This window comes from Camelus ferus, chromosome 18 (assembly GCF_009834535.1).
Source record: "Camelus ferus isolate YT-003-E chromosome 18, BCGSAC_Cfer_1.0, whole genome shotgun sequence".
In the NCBI taxonomy this organism is placed as follows: domain Eukaryota; kingdom Metazoa; phylum Chordata; class Mammalia; order Artiodactyla; family Camelidae; genus Camelus; species Camelus ferus.
The window spans coordinates 21,481,409-21,499,810 of NC_045713.1; the positions used below are offsets into that span (position 1 = coordinate 21,481,409).

General features: G+C 60.1%; 1 protein-coding gene across 1 annotated transcript; it reads left to right on the top strand.

Annotated features, from left to right (window-relative positions):
- The first annotated feature begins 8,657 nt into the window (after positions 1–8,657).
- On the top strand, positions 8,658–14,747 carry TEKT4 (tektin 4). The gene is made up of 6 exons (XM_006172635.1): positions 8,658–9,282; positions 11,387–11,457; positions 11,835–11,978; positions 12,642–12,864; positions 13,542–13,696; positions 14,462–14,747. The coding sequence occupies exons 1-6, from the start codon at positions 8,749–8,751 to the stop codon at positions 14,676–14,678; spliced, it is 1,344 nt and encodes a 447-aa protein (XP_006172697.1). The 5' UTR covers positions 8,658–8,748; the 3' UTR covers positions 14,679–14,747.
- The last annotated feature ends 3,655 nt before the right edge of the window (positions 14,748–18,402 follow it).

Below are 18,402 nucleotides of genomic sequence, written 5' to 3' on the forward strand. Positions count from 1 at the left end.
GGAGCACCAACAGGGCCTCCCCCAAGTAGGACTGAAGAGAGTCTATGGCTGGCTCCCCAGTGTGATGGGAGTGAAGGACACCAGGGTGAGCATGATACACACAGGGGTCAAACCCCAAGGAATACCCCCAAGGCACTGTTAGAAGGTGGGCCCATGAACTGCAAAGCTTGAGGGGCTGAGTTGTGGGGTGGGGGTTTGCTGATGCTCAGTTAGCTGGAATTCTCTTCTCAAATTTGTGCCTCTGAAGACCCTCCCCACAGGGGTGTGGTGTCAGTCCCTGCCCTCGCTGGCTGCTCTGCCCTGGGCATGCCCCACTTAGCCAACACCCCCATCCCTGGAACAGTGTCCTCCAATCTCCCAAGCATGCTTAGGTCCAGTGTAGAGTGGAGTAGGATGATCACCTCCCTCATTTGGGAACATATACCTCTTTTAATGTGATCCCTGGTGGCATTTGGTTTGTCTACCTTGAAACCTATTGGCTGATATCCACCAGGGGCCTCAGAAATCCTAGTGGATAGGTCAATTTTTGTCTCATTTGCTCATTATTGTTGAGTTTGTCTTTTTAATGGCAGTGGTGTTCAGCCAGTGGGCAGGTGATGACTCAAACCCACGAGCATGCTCGGTGTTGGGCACCCGACCATGAGAGCTGCTCACCCAGCCTCTTTTTTCTCTCCTTGTCTCTGGAGCCTCTCACCTTTCTTTTGTGCACACCTCAAGCTGGTTTCTTGCATTTCCTTAGCTGGATCTGAGTTCCTTTTATTCATACAAAGTTTTGTGAAGGCCAGGTTTGTGTGCCCCTGTGCTCTGAACTACAGAAGGCAGAGGGAGGAGGGCCTTGAGTCAGTTCAGAGATTGCAGAAGGCAATCAGGGCAGACTTCCTGGAGGAGGGGTGAGCTAACAGTAAGTAGGGTGGAGGATATTCCAGGATGGGTGTGGATGTGGGGAGGGTGGGTGTGCTGCAGCCTGGGATGAACCAGGTCTTCACTGGGCCAGGTTTTGGTGCAGTAACAGGGGTCTGGTTGTCTTGGTAGCCTCCCACAGCAAAGGTGTTTCAGGTCCCTGGGAGTCTGTCCAGGGTCTGCCCCGTGTCAGCCTTACTGAGGGACATGGAGCATCCCCGGCCACCTAGCAGGCACAGGGCAGACAGAGAATCAGCACCACCTCTTGAACACTCAGCCTGTCAGTAACATGGGTCTTCTGCTCCATGTCATTGACCAGAGTGGGGCACATGGCTTCACCTAGTTTCAAGGGGTTGCTGGGGGCCTCCCCTGTGGACAGATGCGGGGCCACAGCCTGCTGCTGAACAGAGAATATGGAACCACTTGGGGTCTGGCTCCAGCCAGGATCCAGGCTCCCTGTGCAGCGGGCTGGGTCCTGGGCCCCAGTGGAGGGGACAGGTGCCCTCCATCAGGTGCATGGGGCCATGGGCAGACCCCTGACCTCAGAACCTGCAGGTTCCCTCCCTCACTGAGAAGCAAAAGCAGGTGGGGGCGTGCCCAGAGGGACAGACATCTGGAGTGGAACCAGCCTTTGGCCCCTGAGGTCAGCGAGCACGAGATGCCTGGCGAGGGAAACTTCCTGGAAAGAGACATAATTTAAAATCTGCCTTGAAATTCCTGCTGTTAATGTTCTTCTAATATTGCCTCTGGAGACAGAAGTGAAGTGATGTGCAGCCACCAAGCATGGACAGTAGCTGGTCTGCTGCCCTCAGGGAGGGTCGGGACCCCAGCCTGCCCAGGGAGGGTCTGCCCCTTGACCCCCATCCCCGGAAGGCTGAGGAATTAGAAGCAGGGCAGTCCCCAGAGATGCCCCAGCCTCTGCTCTGGAGATGGCTCCGGAGTCTTCCAGTCCTCGACGATGCCTGCTATGTGGCCTTGATGGACTGACTGCTCCTCTCTGGGCCTCAGTCTCCTCATATGTAAATGGGGACCCAACAGCACTCAGGGTGAGTGTCCAACAGATGCTGGAGCAGGGCCCCTGGGGTCCTGGCATAGGGGGTCAGCGGGCACAGGCAGAAGCAGGCGAGAATAGGGAGCATGGCTTTGGACCCTCAAGGCTCCCTGAAAATTCCACTGGCCAACATACTCAAGGGACATTCGTCAGAACCTGGGTCTCTGATGGCCACGTGTCCTTGCAGAGGACATGGTGGAGTGGACAGAGCAAAGCTCTCGATGACTAGGGACAAGCAGCTACCCCAGAGCCCCCGGGAGAGATGTCCACCTCACCCCACGCTGGCCCTGCGGAGCCAGTGGGCCCAGCGCAGCAAAATTCCTCCTTAAATGGAGTGAGGTGCTGCATCTCAAGCTGGTCCCCATGTTCCACCATCTGCTCTGGGTTTCTCAGAGAGCAAGGCACACACGTGCACAGGACCAGCTACAAGCTGCCCAAGTATCGGGTACATTGGTGAGGAGACACCTGACAGGGACGGTGACTGCTCCATGAGCAGCTTGGCCATCCCCGAACCCTCTGCTATTCCGCAGGGCTGGTGGATGGAGTCCAGACCCATTGGACAGTGGGTGGAGGGCCCCAGGGACTAGTCTCTGATGGAGATCAGGGCAAGTCCTCACTTGGTGCTGCCTCCTCCTCGGGATGACCAGGGTCTTTCCTAGCTGCCTAGCCTCTGTTCAGCTCCTGTAGGCAAACCCAGCTTACCTTACCTGCTCTGGGCTGTGTCCTTGGAATGGGGAACCTGAGGTCTCCCAGGCGTCATGGACAGCCTGTCTTGTTCTGGTCCCAGACTTCTCTACCGCATCCTGACACATGGCTGCTTGAACTCCTCCACAGATGGGGAGCTCACTCTCCGCAGGAAACACAGCCTTGTAGCTCCATGCTGTGATTAGATCTCCCCATGTCTTAGTGCCCTCTGCTTCACGGACATGACTCAGGCATTGATCATCTGTGTCCCTGGAACTGAATCTTCCCCGTGGCTCTCCTGGCCTGATTGGTGGATACACCACCTCTTTCCATTTTGTTCAGGTTGTAAATTTCACTGCTGGGCAGCTTGGTACAAGCAATTTTTTTTTTCTTTTAAAGATTCCCCCTTATTTGCAATCCTTTCCTATGGCTGGACTTCAAGGGCTGGAATTGTCAGGTTGGGTGCAGGACCAATTCTCAATGTCATCGGCCAAACTGCTTCCACAAAAGCTGACCCGCTTGGCCGAGCCCACGGGGTGAATACGTGTGGGTTTCTCCACAGCCCTGCCCATGCTGGGCTTCAAACTTTATCATTTCCTCTGATTTGATGGGGGTGTGGTGGGGGCTGACAGTCCTCCAGATTTTTATTATTTTCAAGACACCAGGAGGGTGGAGTTTGAAAGCCCCTCAAGCACTTGCCATGTTTTCAAATTCATGGTCTTTGAGACTTTTCAAGTGGTGCCTGGGTAACAACAACAACAAAAAATACCCAGAGGATTAAAAACAGCATTCAAATAAACCCTTGAAACCTGTGTTCACAGCCGTGTTATTCACAAGAGCCAAAAGGTGGAACAACCCAACTGTCCATCAGTTGATGATGGATAAACACAGTGCCATCTATCCAACAGTGGAGTATTACTCAGCCGTGAATAGCAGACGCTGACACAGGCTACATGTGACCTGGATGAGCCTTGAAAGCAGCTTGTTCAGTGAAAGGAGGCAGATGCCAGAGGACAAATATCATACAATTCCATTTACTTGAAATGTTCAGAACAGGCAAATCCAAGGAGACAGAACGCAGATTGGGAGTTCCCAGGGGCTGGGGGAGGTGAGTGGGGAGCGAGCACTAACGGGGACGGGGCTTCCATTTGGGGTGACAGAAATGTTCTGGAACTAGATGAAGGCGGTAGTTGTGCCACCTCGTGAATGTACTAATGCTACCAAGTTGTACACTTGAAAATGGTGAATTTTCTATTATGTGTATTATACACAATAAAAAAAAAAGTAGTGACAATAGCAGCGCTTTTGCAGGGCTTACTACAGGCACTATTCTTACCTCTCGTGGGGTCTCTCTCCTGCATTTTACAGAGGGGTCAGGGCCCGAGGGGCGGCACTCCCAAGCCGCTTTGCTGGTGGGGGTCCCTCCAGGCTCATTCCTCCTGCGTCTTCAGCTCTGTCCCATTCCATTTTCTTGGGCAGAGGTTTCTTTGTGAAGCTGCTTTAGTAACTCCATTCCAGTCCATATTGTGCCCAGTGATTCCTGTTACTCCGTCAATAGTCAGCCATCCATCTGCCTCCCAAAGTTGGGGTCTACATGCTATCTGGTTCCATTCTGGAGTTTTAAAGCCTCTTCTAAAACCCGTTTAACTTGGATGTGTGTGCAGTTAGTTCCGGAAGGTGAGGGCCCCTAGGGGCAGTGGAGTTGAGCACAATGTCTGGCACCCAGCCCCCGGCTGCTCAGACATTCATCAGCTCTTTGCCCGCCCCTCCTGGGTGGACATCCAGGACCGGGGAGCCCCACCTTCCTGTTTCGGGGCCCTCCTGGCCTTCTCTCCCACCTGCAGCCACCTCCCCACTAAGATGGCCACAGACTTGCCCAGAAAGGACCTGTGTTAGGGGCTCAGGGTGGGAATGCAGCCAGGGGTCAGGCCACTCAGAGAGGGGCCAGCTGTGCCAGGAGCTGCACACACACCGTCCCTGTCCGTCACCACAAGAGAGAGGCTGCCCACATCCCTGTTTCACAGATGGGGTGACTGAGGCACGATCACATGATGGTTCCTGGCTGTGCAGCCTCAGGATTGTGGTCTAGATCTGCCGGCCACGCCACAGCAAAGCCAGGCCTTGGTTGGGTGGGGTAGGGGATGTTCTGTGTGACCAGGTCATGGTGTCAACAGCTGTCAGGGGCTAGGCAGGGTCTTAAGGGAGAAGTAGCCACCACCCTAAAGCAGGTGAACTGAGTCCCATGTGTGATGTCCTCCCTGGGTGACGTGTGGACAAGGCAGCCCGTGGTCCACAGTCCCCACTTCCCCCCACTGCCATGGGCCAGTCCTCAGCCAGTCAGACTCCCTCCCACCCGCCTGGCTGCCTGGTGGAGGGACACGGCCCGGAGCCTGTCTGGGCCAAGGGTCAGGCCTCTGGCTGCAACCTCGCTCCCATCTGGCCTGCCTGCCCACACTCACATCCTCCATCTCTTCGTCCAATCCTGCAGCACCAGTGCCTCTGCAGGGCCTCATGCCTCCCCAGGGAAGGGGCTCCACAGTTGCATTGGGGGATCAGACTATCCTCATGCCCTCACCCGCCTGGCAGCCTTGGAGGTGCCCGCCCTCATTTGGACTGGGTGCCCTTCAAGCCTCGGCTCAGGGGACTCTTCCTCCAGGGAGCCCTCCTGAGACCCCTCTCCTCAAACTGCCTCTTGGCCTCCTGTCCATACTCTGGGCTGCTGGACCTGGAGGAAGGGCCCCTCCCTGCATCCTGGCTTCCCCAGCATCCTCTGTGATTGTAGCGATGGCTGGGCTCAGGGCTGTCTGAGCCTCTTCAAATCCTCCCGTTATTAAAATGTTCCGCTGGCCCCAGGAAAGACAGGCAGGGAGGTGCCTCCTGCCGGCGCCTGGCAAGTAGTCTGTTGGAGGCCAGAGGCACCTTGAGCTGTCATTTCAGGTGGGAGAGTGGGGAGGGCACAGTGGGGGGGGGGTCTGAGGAGGCCAGATTGTTGAGGCTCTGCCTCTGGCATCTGAGTGACCTTGGGCCCGTCACGGCCACCTGGGCCTCTTGGGGTGCTGGAGGCTGTGAGGCTGAGCATAAGTGACAGGCTCCTGTCTCCCCATCTGGCAACTTCCCGAGCAAGACAGAGTGAGGAGGGGCCTAGAGCGTGAGGTGGGTCGGGCTGGACCCAGCAGGAGGGCCCTTTCTCACCCCAGGGACTGTCATGCGGTGATGTGGCATGCACAGGTCACAGCCGCTGCAGAGTGACCCAGCTGTGTGTAAGCCCTGTGTGGGGTGGAACCTCAGGCCCTGAGCCCTCTGTAAGTGGACAGGGTGGGGGATGCCTTTTCTGGGCTGTGCAGAGTCCCGGGCATCCTTCTGCAGAGCCGGGATCACACTCTGCAGTCACCTCCAGGGTGGCCTGAGCCAGGTGCTGCAGGACACCTGCTGGGAGCTTGGGGTGGCCTCCAGACCATCCTCCAGGCCCCAGGTGGGCCCTCTCTCCTAATCATCCTTGTCACAGGGACACCCAAAATGGAGATGTGCCCCTGCCCCTGCTCCCCCCTGCCCCTGCCTCCACCACCAGGAGCCCCAACTATAGCCAGGATGACCTCAGCCCTGCCCTCCCCATGTTTGGGTCCTGACCCCAGGGCTCTATCGAGGCAGAGCACCCTCTGGGACCCCCAGCTACCTAGACACCTACCCCCAACTGCTAGGGGCCCAGATACCTATCTTACTCTGAGTCATAAAAGGGGATCCTGGGGTCAGAAGGCCCAAGTTGGGGACCCTGGCCTTGCCCCCTTCCTGAGGAGGGCTTCCCCCAAACCTCTGGGACCCCCCATCCTCTCTGAGCTGCTGCTCCCACTTCTGGGCCCTGGAGCTGATGCTGAGCAGGTGGCCTGTGTGAGAATTCTGCCTGCGGCCTCCCGGTGGCTGCCTGTCTGGGGCTCAGTGTGCTCTCTGTACGAAGGGAGAGTAGCTGCTTGGGGGCCCAAGAGAGCCAGGAGCAGGAGGCCTGAGGGTGCCGGTAGAGGCCCATGGGCAAGCTCTCAGGAAGGGGTATCATGACCTCACCACCCTCTCCCTCCTCCTGCCTCCATTTACCCTAAAGCATCTGGGCTCTGGGCTGCAGGCTCAGGCCCAGGTCTGGGGAGGGTTCATGAGAGGAGCTGACCTCAAGGGAGGAGCACGCGGGGGTTGTCCTGCAGAGCTGCCCTAGGAGAAAGGTAGCGCCCCATCCTGGGGGCAGGCAAGCAGAGTCTGGAGGGGGGTTGGGGCCTCAGGGCCCTGCAGATTCACTGCAGGCTCTGAGTCGCTGTCTGAACGCTGCCAGGGAGAAGGGCACTGGGCAATCCCGGCGTGTCCTGAGACTCAATTTTCTCCATGCAAATGCAATTTGGAAACAAATAAATTTTATAAGTCCTTACGCCCGCTCCTGCACCCTGATACGAGGCTGGACCCATTCACCTACACAGGCCTCACTCACAGTGGTCCCGGCAATGGGCCTGACTGGGGATTCACGCCCAGAGACCCTGAGAGGCTGGGGGAGCTGTGTGGGGTGGGAGGGGCCCAGTGGGGTACTGGTCACTATCAGCACCGGGCATCAGGCCAGCCACTTACTGGTCTCTACTCAGGCCATGTCCACAGCAGCTTCATGCAGTGGCCGGTATAACCCCATTCCCTCCCTGGATGGGGAAACTGAGGATGGGGTGGGGGAGGCTTCTGTCTGGCCAGTGGTAAAGGGCAGGGCCGGATTCCAACCTAAGGGGTGTCCCAAGGCATCTTCACCCCAGAAATACCACTCACCTCTGGACTGAAGGCTGGAGGCCATAGGGTCTGCCGCTGTCCAAGGTCATGGCCAGATTGGCCTGGGGCTCCTGCTTTGGGGACCATGTCCTGTCATGGGGCAAGTTAGAACAGGACCCCCACGCGAAGAGAGCCCCCTGCCGGCCCACTTGCCATACCACAGAGTCCTCCAAGGTCAAGGAGCTTGGTTCCAGCCCCAAGTGTTCTGGCTGGTTTCCTGGGTCAGACCCCAGTAGGTCCACTCTGCTCTGGCCATGGGGGAAAGATGATGTGTGAAGAGTAGGTTCTAATAAAAGGTGGACAGTGGTCCCAGCTACAGGTCCCCACCCACCCCTGTATGTCTGCTGCCACCTGGGGAAACCAAGGCACAGAGAGCTCAAGGGTGTTCCTCAGACTGCCAGCCCTAGGGGTCCCCTGACCTGCCCTCAAGGGTGGGCTCTGGGATGGAAGAGGTCTCTGGCTGCTGTCCAAAGTCCATGTTTATGAAGCACATGCTGTGTGGTGGGTGGTGTAAATGCCATCAGCCAAGTGAGGTCCGGGGACTCCTGAGGCCTGAGCGGGGAACCAGGCAGTGGTGAAAGAGGCAAAGGGGCAGGGGCCATGGGGCTGTACTGGGAGCAGGGTGCAGATGTCCTGCTGAGGACTGGAGGGTCCCATGGGAGGAGTCAGGGCAGGAGGAGCAGCGGTCATCCAGACCAGAGTGATTCCAGCTGGACTGACTCAGGAGAACCGAAGGAGCCTCTGCCCCTCCCCATCGAGACACACCATTTTGTGGCCAATGGTGCCCTCTGCTGGCCATGTTGGACATCGCCCAGGCACTCACGCTCCCTGCCCAGGATGGGGCACCTGCAGATGTACCCCTGGAGATTAGGAAACATGAACCCAACTCTGGGTGGCCCTGGAGACACTGTCTCCAGGACAAGACCTGCCTCCTCCATGTGAGGAAGATTTAGGCTTCTGATTCCAGGTACCCAGTGAAGGCTGAATTCAACTCCCCATCAAAGACACCTGTGTGCCCCAGGGGAGCAATCCACTGGGACAAGAAGCAGGAGACAAAGGGCCTGACCTTGGGTGCAATTCCTCCAGGTAGGTGCCAGACATGGCCAGGACAGGTGGGGCTGGGGCCCACCTGGCCCTTTAAGAAGGTCATTGTGAGGTGGGGGAGGGGGCCCCATTGCTTAGCAACAGGAAGGCTTGGTGTATACCTGTCTCCAGGAGACCAGGAGCCACATCCTGCTTGGGAACAGAGTGGCCAGAGCTGCCCTGCTGACTGTGCTGAGTGGCCCTCCTCCATCCCCCCCCCCAACCTGTGCCCAGGTGGCACCATGGCACAAACGGATGTACTCCTGACGAAGGAGCCCACCCCGCAGACGATGCCGGCATGCCAGCTGCCACGCAAGCTGTACGATGTGGCCCGAAATACAGGCGCCCATACGTCCTCGGGCCTGGCCACCGCCGGCTTCCGCACGGCCAAGTACCTGGTGGATGAGTGGTTCCAGAACTGCTATGCCCGCTACCACCAGGCCTTCGCTGACCGCGACCAGTCAGAGAGGCAGCGCCACGAAAGCCAGCAGCTGGCAGCCGAGACAGAAGCGCTGGCACAGCGCACACAGAAGGACTCCACGAGGAAGGTGGGCGAACGCCTGCAGGACATGCACTACTGGAAGTCGGAGCTGCAGCTCCAGGTGGGAGAGCTGGTTGCAGAGACTGACTTGCTGCTGGCCCAGAAGCAGCGGCTGGAGCGTGCCCTGGATGCCACGGCTGTGCCGTTCTCCATCGCCACCGACAACCTGCAATGCCGGGAGCGCCGCCAGCACCCCGACCTCGTGCGCGACTGCGTGGAGATGGAGCTGCTGAAGGTTCAACCCCTTCCGGTCCCATTACCTCCCCTGGGCCAAGGGTGGGCACGTGTGTGCCCCCACCTGGCTGGCAGAGACCTTGGTGCACGTGCACTGTGTGGCTGCACACGCAGGGACACACAGGCACACGTAGCACATGTGCCCAGGCACACGCCCAGGCACTGAGAAACAAATAAATTTAATAAGTCCATATGCCTGCTCCTGCACCTTGACACGTGGCTGGTCAGGGACCGGAACCAACTAGGTGCTGGGTAGCCCCGGGTGGGAGCCAAGTCAGGGCTCAGGCTGCCCAGGAAGGAGGTGCTGTCCCTGGTTCCAGGAGGGTGTGGGTCTGACCTGCCCACAGCCTGGGACTTACAGCGGGTTGTGGGCAAGGCTGGGCTCCCTGCAAGTTGGACCCAGCCACGACATGATGGGTTGGGGGCCCCATGGCCTGGGAGCAGGTCCCAGCATGGGGATTTGAGCACGTCTGGGGGCTGGGGCTGGGGCTGGATCTTGGTGCTTGTCCACTTGTCCCAGCCCAGTGTCCAGGGCCTCCCCTTTTAAGGCTCACACCTGGGGGTGAGGCGGGGCCCTGGCCATGGCAGCAGCCACATCTGGAATGAGTGTTGGGATGTTTGCCTGAGGATGGGATAGTCAGAGGCCACTGAGGTGGGGGGGTGCCTGGCTGGTTCCCCCAAGCCCTGACACCCCTCCACAGTCCCCCGTGAAAACCAGGAAGGGACTGAGCTGAGCCCCAAGAGCAGTTGCCTGAGGTGGGGCAAGGGGAGACCCTCTTGGTCAGGTCCTGGTGGCACCTGTACCACCCACTGGGCGGTCCCTTAGTCATCCCTGGATCCTGGCACCTGCTGAACAGTCCCTTTGGTCACCCTGGGATCATGCAAATTAAGCCTGACCCTGAGTTCCCAGAGGCTGAGCCCACCACGCCCCACCCCCCATCCCTGATGCCTGTGTTGGAAATCCAGCCACAGACCAGAGCACACGTGTGGATGGGGTGAAGGTGGGTTGGAGGCCACAGGCATCTCACAAGGAGCCTTATCCTCTCTGAACCTGGCAGGACCTGTCCTTGGGGCAGCCTCCAAAAGGATCAGGCAGTTAGCCAGGCCAGGCCCCTGCCCCTGGCAGGGCAGAGCTCCTGCGCCATTCAGAGCCTCACCTGTGAACAGGCTGCAGGCTGTGGGAACTCATGAGAGGTCGGGGAGACAAACAGCCAGCCCAGGAGCCCAGGCATCCCCTGCATCCCTGCATCCCCCAAACTCAGGCCAGAACCTCAAGTGTCTCCCCTCCCGCTCCTGGACTCCCCTCCGGCCCCAGGCCGACCCTCTGCCCCTTGCCACTCGCCCTCACATTCAGCTGCTCAAGAACCTCCCAAGGCTCCAGGAACAACCCCTCCGCCCTGAGCCAGCCTCCCCTCCCCCAGCGGTACATGGATGACAACAGTGCCGGGACAGGGAGACAGACCTATGGGTCAGACTCCGATACATGAGGGTTTAGAGCCGGATGGAGGCGAAAATTCAAATCAAAGGGAAAGCATTGTTGCTACACAGAAAATGGAACTGTCAAGGTAGTAGGAAGAAGCACCGAGTTTCCCTTTGGGGAAGGCCTCTCTGAGCCCAAGGCCCCAAGGTGCAGCCCTGGGAGAGCTCCCGGTTCCCAGTTGCCAGAGTCCTCGGAGGCTGTTGCCTGTCTATCCAGGAGCCAAGGGGCAGGCTGGTGCCCTCAGTGTCCTGGGCAGGCTTCAGGGATGGCCCCCAGAACCCAGGGGGTGCTGAGTGCCCTGCAAGTGGGAACCACCTCTAGGTGCCCCTCCCATCATCCCAGAAGAAAAGACTCACAGCAGTGAGGATATTCAACCCCCCAGATTAAACCCAGCCAGAAAGCTGGGCTTGTCCCCCATTTCCAGGAAAGAGGCTGGGGGTCAACAAGGTGGGCATCTGGCCCAAGGCCACCAGCAGGGGTCAGGTGCTGGCTGAGGCCCTAGTTCCCTGGGGCATTGCCCCAAATCTCAGCCCCTCCCTTTAGGAAGCTGACTGTGGGCGGTGAGGTGCGGTGAGGATCTGGCAGACCTCAGATCCTCACCAAGGATGGGGGTCTTCTCCCCCAGGAGGCCGAGCTCATCCGGAACATTCAGGAGCTCCTGAAGAGGACCATCATGCAGGCGGTGAACCAGATTCGGTGGGTCTAGGCAGCCTCCAGGGCTGCCCTCGGGATGACCCCTAACCCCACCCCTCAGGCCAGCTATGGGCAGGAAGTCAGGGTGACCCTGCCCTGTGGCTCTGAGAGGTGAAGGATTGTCCTGGGTCACAGCCAGGAGCGTGGAACTGGGTGGGGGTACTGGGCAGGGGGGTGGAAGATTATGCACAGGGATGGGAGGGAGGGTGGGAGGGAGCAGAAAGTACTTGGCATTGAGAACCCAGGCCAGCATCTCTGGGTCCACCCTGGGCAGATGAGGCACCCCTGCTGCTGGGAGGCCTTGCCTTGCCCAACTCCTGGGTGGGCCCAGCTCCCCTCCCACCTCCCACACAGACGCAGGCACTGCCCGCCTCCCCCAGGCTCAACAGGGAGCACAAGGAAACCTGCGAGATGGACTGGTCTGACAAGGTGGAGGCCTACAACATCGATGATACCTGCTGCCGCTACCACAACCAAAGCACGGAGGTGCAGCTCTACCCGCACTCGGCCACATTCGAGGAGAGGTGGGCCCCCAGCCCCTCCAGGGACCCTCCGCTAGGAAGTGTTCCCAATCGCCCTGTCCCCCGCCCTTGTTCTCACGCCCCTCCACCTAGCCCACACCTGCGGGGGACAGGGGCTCCCCGAGGCCCTCACCACAGGGGGGCCTTGTGTAGCTCTTCTGCTCCTAAAAATGGACAGGCGAGCAGGACCCCTGCGCAAGTGCCCAGCACACACAATTCACTAGAGGGGCTGGGGTTTGCGGAGGGAGCAGGACCCAGACTCAAAGGTGGCCGGAAGCAGGGGCGCTGACATGCAGCTCCGCAAGCGACCGGCAGGGGGCGCTCAGCCACCGCTCATCGCAGCTCAGCCCTTGGGGACACAGGGCGCGGGAACCAAGTGAGGGATTCAGGAGGCATGAGAGACACTGGGAGAACTTGGGGCGCGGGATAGCGGGGCAGAGCTGGGGGTACAAGAGGCACAGGGAGCGCGTGGAGGGGCGCACGGAGAGGCATGGGGAGCTTGGCGGGACGTGGGGGCAAGGGGTGACACTAGGACTGGGGTTGGTCATTTGTGCTGGGGCGCAAGGGACACTGGGCGTAGGGGGCGCGAGGAAGGCTCTGGTGGGCACCAGAGCTTTTGGCAGGTACCCCCACCAACTGCGGTGCCGGCCCACTCCCCGCTCGCAGTGCCTCCACGCCTGAGACCTGGGCCAAGTTCACCCAGGACAACCTGTACCGCGCAGAGCGGGAACGTCTGGCCTCAGTCAACCTGCGGGAGCTCATCAACTGCATCCTGCAGGACACGGCCGAGGACCTGCGGCTACAGTGTGACGCCGTGAACCTGGCCTTCGGGCGCTGCTGTGAGGAGCTGGAGGATGCGCGCCACAAGCTGGAGCAGCATCTACGAAAGGTGGGGCAGCCCTGGCCTCACCCAACCCACGTCAGTCCACGCCCAGCCCACCACCAAGCCACGCCTAGGGCAGCCCCAGAGGCCGAGGTCCTTAACCACAAAGAAAGACCAGGCTCAGAGAGCATAGCCCAGCCCTCTCCTGCCTCACTGGCCACTATGCCCTGGTCACGACCTGGGCTGGCCCCTGCTCCCCCTCTGCCTGCCCATCCTGAGGGACCCGAGAAGCAGGGCCGCCGCTCTTCCCTGGGAAACCAAGTGACATTTGGGGTTGGTGGCATTGCCATCAGTCATTGACCAGTTGCAAGCAGGAGGCATGAAGGTGCAAGAAGGTGGAAGGGCTCCGCTGCCTAGTTGGGTGTCCCCGGTTCTGGTCCTGGCCTGGCAGGACTCTGACCCAAGGCTCTCAGGGTGACCTTTGCTGCTTTTGTCTCTTCAACCCCTGACCAGGCTCAGGGGCTGGTGACCCCGGGGCTAGGGGCTCTCAGGCCAGAGCTGCTGTCCCACAGGCTTTGCTGTCCCACCCCAGCCCTCTGGGTGCCGATGGGAGGCCGGAGGTGGCCATGCACATCCTCCCTCCCTCCACACCTCCCCCCAAGCCAGCAGACAGGGCCACCTGCTTGACACGGCCCAGGGCTTGGGGTGTGTGCGGAGACCCATGGAGATTGTTTTGTGTGCAGACACTGCAGGAGATCACGGACCAGGAGCACAACGTTGCAGAGCTGAAGCAGGCCATCAGGGACAAGGAGGCACCTCTGAAGGTGTCCCAGACCCGCCTGTACCAGCGTTCACAGCGGCCCAACGTGGAGCTGTGCCGAGACTCTGCCCAGTTTAGGTGACTGCCGCTGCCATGGCTGTTCTGGGCTGGGCCCAGTCACCATCCACTGTCCACATGCCATCCACCTGCCTCTGGGGCTCCCTTAACCCCCCCAACACACAGCCTTGCAGACGTGAAGAGGAAAGATGTTGGGCCCCACGCAAGCACGCCTTACACACTTGGGGTTCCCACATCCCCCCTCCTGCCCCAGCATGACGGGACGCTGGATGCTCTTTGGGGAACACTGAGTGTCAGGGGGACTTCCCACTTCCCCCCATGCTGTGTGACCTCCCTGGTGAGGCCTTCCGGGTCTGGGAAGCCAAGGCCCCTAGGCCACATGGGCACCCTGCCCACCCTGCTCACGGCTCTTCACACCTCTGATGTCGCAGTGGACCCACGTCTCCCGCCTGAGGTGTAGGTGGGGTCACATCTTCCGTTTTTCCAATTTATTAAGCGCCCAGTCACCCTTGTAAGCAGAAGTGCCCCCTTTGGGCATTCCTCCTTTCCTGCCCCTCAATTCCTTCAGGAAATTGGGGCCTGCCCCTGGAGCTGAGGGACCAAGACCAGAAGGAATAGAAGTTCGTGTGACGTCCTGGCCCAGCCCCCTCCCTGGGGCTGCTGGGTGTACCCTTCCAGCCTTTTGTGGCCCTTCTGTGGCCTAGTGTCTTGGCCAGGGCCCCCCACCAGGGGTCCCAGTCTTTGAATCTTGGGCCTCACCTTCCCCCTCAGCTGGCCAGGCATCCCTGTTCAGTCCCAGCTCACCGGCCCCTCCCAACCCCACAGGCTGGTGAGTGAGGTGGAGGAGCTGAACTTGTCCCTGGCGGCACTGAGAGAGAAGCTTCTGGAAGCGGAGCAGTCCCTGCGCAACCTGGAGGACACGCGCATGAGCCTGGAGAAGGACATTGCCATCAAGACCAACAGCCTTTTCATCGACCGCCAGAAGTGCATGACTCACCGTGCCCGCTACCCCACCGTCCTCCAGCTGGCTGGCTACCAGTGACAGTGTCGGCATCCAGTTGGGCGCAGGGACCAGTCCCCCTACTCAAATAAAGAACGCGTGAGCTCTCTACTTGGGGCTTGTTCCTGGGCAGGTGGGCTTTACCTGTGGATCCCATCATCTCAGCCATGGGAGGCCAGGGGTCAGAGCCTGGGGCCCACCCAGTCGCCACCTGGAGAGAGGGGTCAGCCAAGGGCAGTCGAGGCCCCCCCATCACTCATCACAGCTCTGGTCACCACAGTGATAACTGAAGCCCTGTTCCTTTTCTTCCTCGTGCCCTGATGCTGTCACCTGAGGCCGGCCAAGCACTTCCCCCATTAGCGGGAAAGCAGGAGGCGAGCCTGGAGCAGAGGTGTCAGGACACACTGCTGGCCCGGCTCTGCCCTGAGGGACTTGGCCCCAGGGCTGCGGGTGTCCATGCAGTGCCTCCAAGCCCCTTGAGGGCACCAGACAGGACCTCGGACTTCTGCCTCCCACCCCACCCAGCACAGGGCCGGCACTCAGGGCAGACCCTGAGCCAGGAGGCGGGGTCAGGGCTGGAGGGGGCCTCCACCTTCAGCCGCCTTGGTCACCTCTGTGGCCAGGCTCCTTGTCCAACCCCTCCCTTTTTTTTTTTTAAGTTCCAAGGTGTACTGTTTCATAGATGTCTCTGCTGTCTATACCTTCATCCCATTTATTAAACCATTTCAAGTAACTTCAAGTTCATAAATTTCCAGTGAGTTTAGGGAGCCCAACCAGGGTGGGACAGAGTATGTTCCAAGTTAGAAGGGGACCATGTGGCTCCTCAGTGATGTCTCCCGGGGAGCATCTGTGCTCCACTGTTTCTTCCTGCATTCACTCAGCAAGTGAGTCAGGAGGGTGTAGGGGGGCCACAGAGCCCCCACCTGCCCACCCAGCCCCACCCTGCCCTCGCCTTGTGTCCACGGCTCTGGGCAAAACTGCAGCCCCCCTGCACACAGCATCGGGGCCTCCTCCAGGATGGCCGGGCACTGAGGAGGGGCGGGTGGCAATGAGGCCCTCTCTCTGTGCCCCTCAAGCCCCACAGACAAGCTCTCAACCACCTGTCCACCCTCCTACACCTCGACCCCCCGCAGCAGCTCATCAACAGGAAGTGGGAAGCATCCATTAAAAAGGCTAATAACTCCGCCTCATGCACGTCAGACCCCCATTATCGCCCGAGGCCGAGGCAGGCTGTGCAGTGTCACCATCAGCGCTGAGGGCCTCCTCGTCCCAGCCCCCTGGAGAGTGGCAGCTGATGGGGAGCTAAGTGGGGTGCTGTGTGAAGGTCATTATCTCCATAGGCTGGGAGGGCACAGCACGGTCCCCAGGGGTCGCTGCACCAGCCGGGGATTCATTATCTGCATTGTCTCATGGCCACCTGTGAGAGGGGAAATTTTGTCCTCATGTAGAGACAAATGACCAGGCCCTGGAGCAATCTGAGAGGTGGCTCCAGGCCACACAGCAAATTCCTGAGGCTTTGGCTGCGTCAGTCACGCTGGAGAATCAGTCTCCCTGGGGAGCCTGAAGCCAGGACAGATGGTTACACCCACCAGCAGGGATTCAGCCCCTGCCGGGGGAGGGACATGAGGGCCCTGCAGCATGGCGGAAGCCTGTGGTGTTTCCATCCACTATGGGGGACACTGGCTGCTTCTTAGTCCGTTAGTGCCCATTTTACAGGTGGAGAAACTGAGGCTCAGATGCAGGGGGCAGCAGAGCTCTGGTGTCTGCCTTTCTCTGGGAGCCCCAGGAGGCCCCAGAGACAACAGTAGGGTGGGCAGAGAGGAGCCCCCAGCCCGCTCCTTGGCCCAGTGACTCCCGCAGGAGCCTGGGCTAGCCCGCCCTGGGTGGTGCCTGCAGAAGCCTGCATCTAGGCCACACAGAGTCAGACCCACTTGAATCCAGATTCCAGCAGTGCTGACAAGGCATAGGGGTCGCTGAGCCCTGCTGGAGTATGAGCTGTCATCTCCAGGGGGTGGGGGCGGGTAGGGGGTGGATGTCTGGGAACTAGCTCCAGCTGGTGTGGTCCTCCGCCCACAGCCATCATAAAATCCACTCCCCTTAGCCTGGCATGGGAACCCCCAAAAGCAGAGCCCCCTCTACCTCTGTCCTTGCCCCCTCCCTGGTCATCAGTGAGGAGGGCTGGCGAGGGGAGCCTGACGGGAGAGCTGGCCCCTGGGCTGTGCACAGATTGGCAGAGACGAGTGAACCGGCCCCAGCTGCCTTCCCGGTAAGGCGGCCACAGTTCCCCAGGCCACCTCTGGTGCCTTTCCCAGCCAGGCAGCCTGGCTTGGTGGTGGTGATGGGGACGGGGATAGCTGCGGACACTTCCCAGGGAATCACACGTCCCCATGTTCAGAGGCGGAGGTGCCAGACCCTGCCCCAGGCCTAGTGTTCAGCTGTCCAGGCCCAGAGGAGGATGAGGCCAGGCCCTGGTGTGGGCACAGCCCCCACCCGCCACTGCCTGAGGACACTGTGAGTCATTCCTGCTGGGGGGGTTGGCATCCCAGGGACACAACTCTCATCCACTCAAAAGCTGGGTGAACGCCGAGGGCCTCCAACAGGGTGTCAGAGCAGGCCTCTCACTCCACTGGGCAGCGTGACACTGGGAGGGTGCAGCTGGGGCCGGCTCACCACGGGCCTGGTTACACGTGGCTCTCCAGGGTTCCACCTGCCAGGCCCAGCCCTCACGTTCCACTCAGAGACAGGAAGGCGTCTCCCCCTGCTCTGGTCTCCAGCCACCTCACCAGTCTCCACTCAGACTCAGCTCCAACCTCCCCGACTCCCCCTTAAGGATTCCACTTGCTGCACCCCAGTTGGAGGACGGTGGTCAGCTCATGGTGCCACCCTCAGCCAGTCCCAGATGCCCCAGGTCCCCGATGCCCCAGGTCCCCAGAGCCACACGTGGCAGGAGGACCCTGGAGCTCCCATGGCAGGACTGCACAGTCGCGGCAGGTGGCGGGCAGTGGGGCCCGGTGAGCCTCCTGCCTGGGAGCTCTGAAGCTGGCCTGAGGCCTGTTGGTCTTGGATGGCCCAGGGGGAAGCCACGGGCGCTTGGGGAAGGCATGAAAGGGCTCTTTCACAAGCCGCTGGGGCAGTGACGCCGGAGACAGCCAGGCAGACAGCAGCACCGGATCGTGAAATGGTAACAGGGTGTGTGGGGGTGGATGAGGGTCTTCACAGCCACCCTGGGCAGGGCCAGGTGGCCAGAATGCCTGGGACCCCAGACTCCAGGGGCCTCAGCAACACAGCCCTGCCTATGGGGTGGGATCCCCAGGAGATAGTCACTCCTGCCGGATCCCTCCACGGGAGGAATTCAAGGGGGTCTTGCAGGGTCCAGTGTGGTTAGAGGGGCAGGTAAGGGTCTGCTGGGCTCTGAGGGAAAGGTAGTGGAAAGAAAGATTCCCATTTGCCAGGGAAATTCAGCCTGGGAGTGGGTCTCAGACCCACTATATAAGAGGAGGGACCTCGCCCTGGGCTGCAGTCCCCAAGGGCTTCCTGGAGGAGAGGGCCTGGGTCTTTGCCCAGCATGACCAGGCTACAGGGAAGAGTGAGGACCCGACCTCACATGCCTGCCCTTGGAGACCAAACCTGGCTGAGCCTCTGGGATATAGCCATGGGGAGACCAGGGTAGACAGGGCCCACTTGCCGGGGGAACTAGGCCCAGGTCTATGTGGAGCTCACCCAGGGCCCTGCAGTAGCTGGTTGAGCTGGAAAGTGGTGCCTCCAC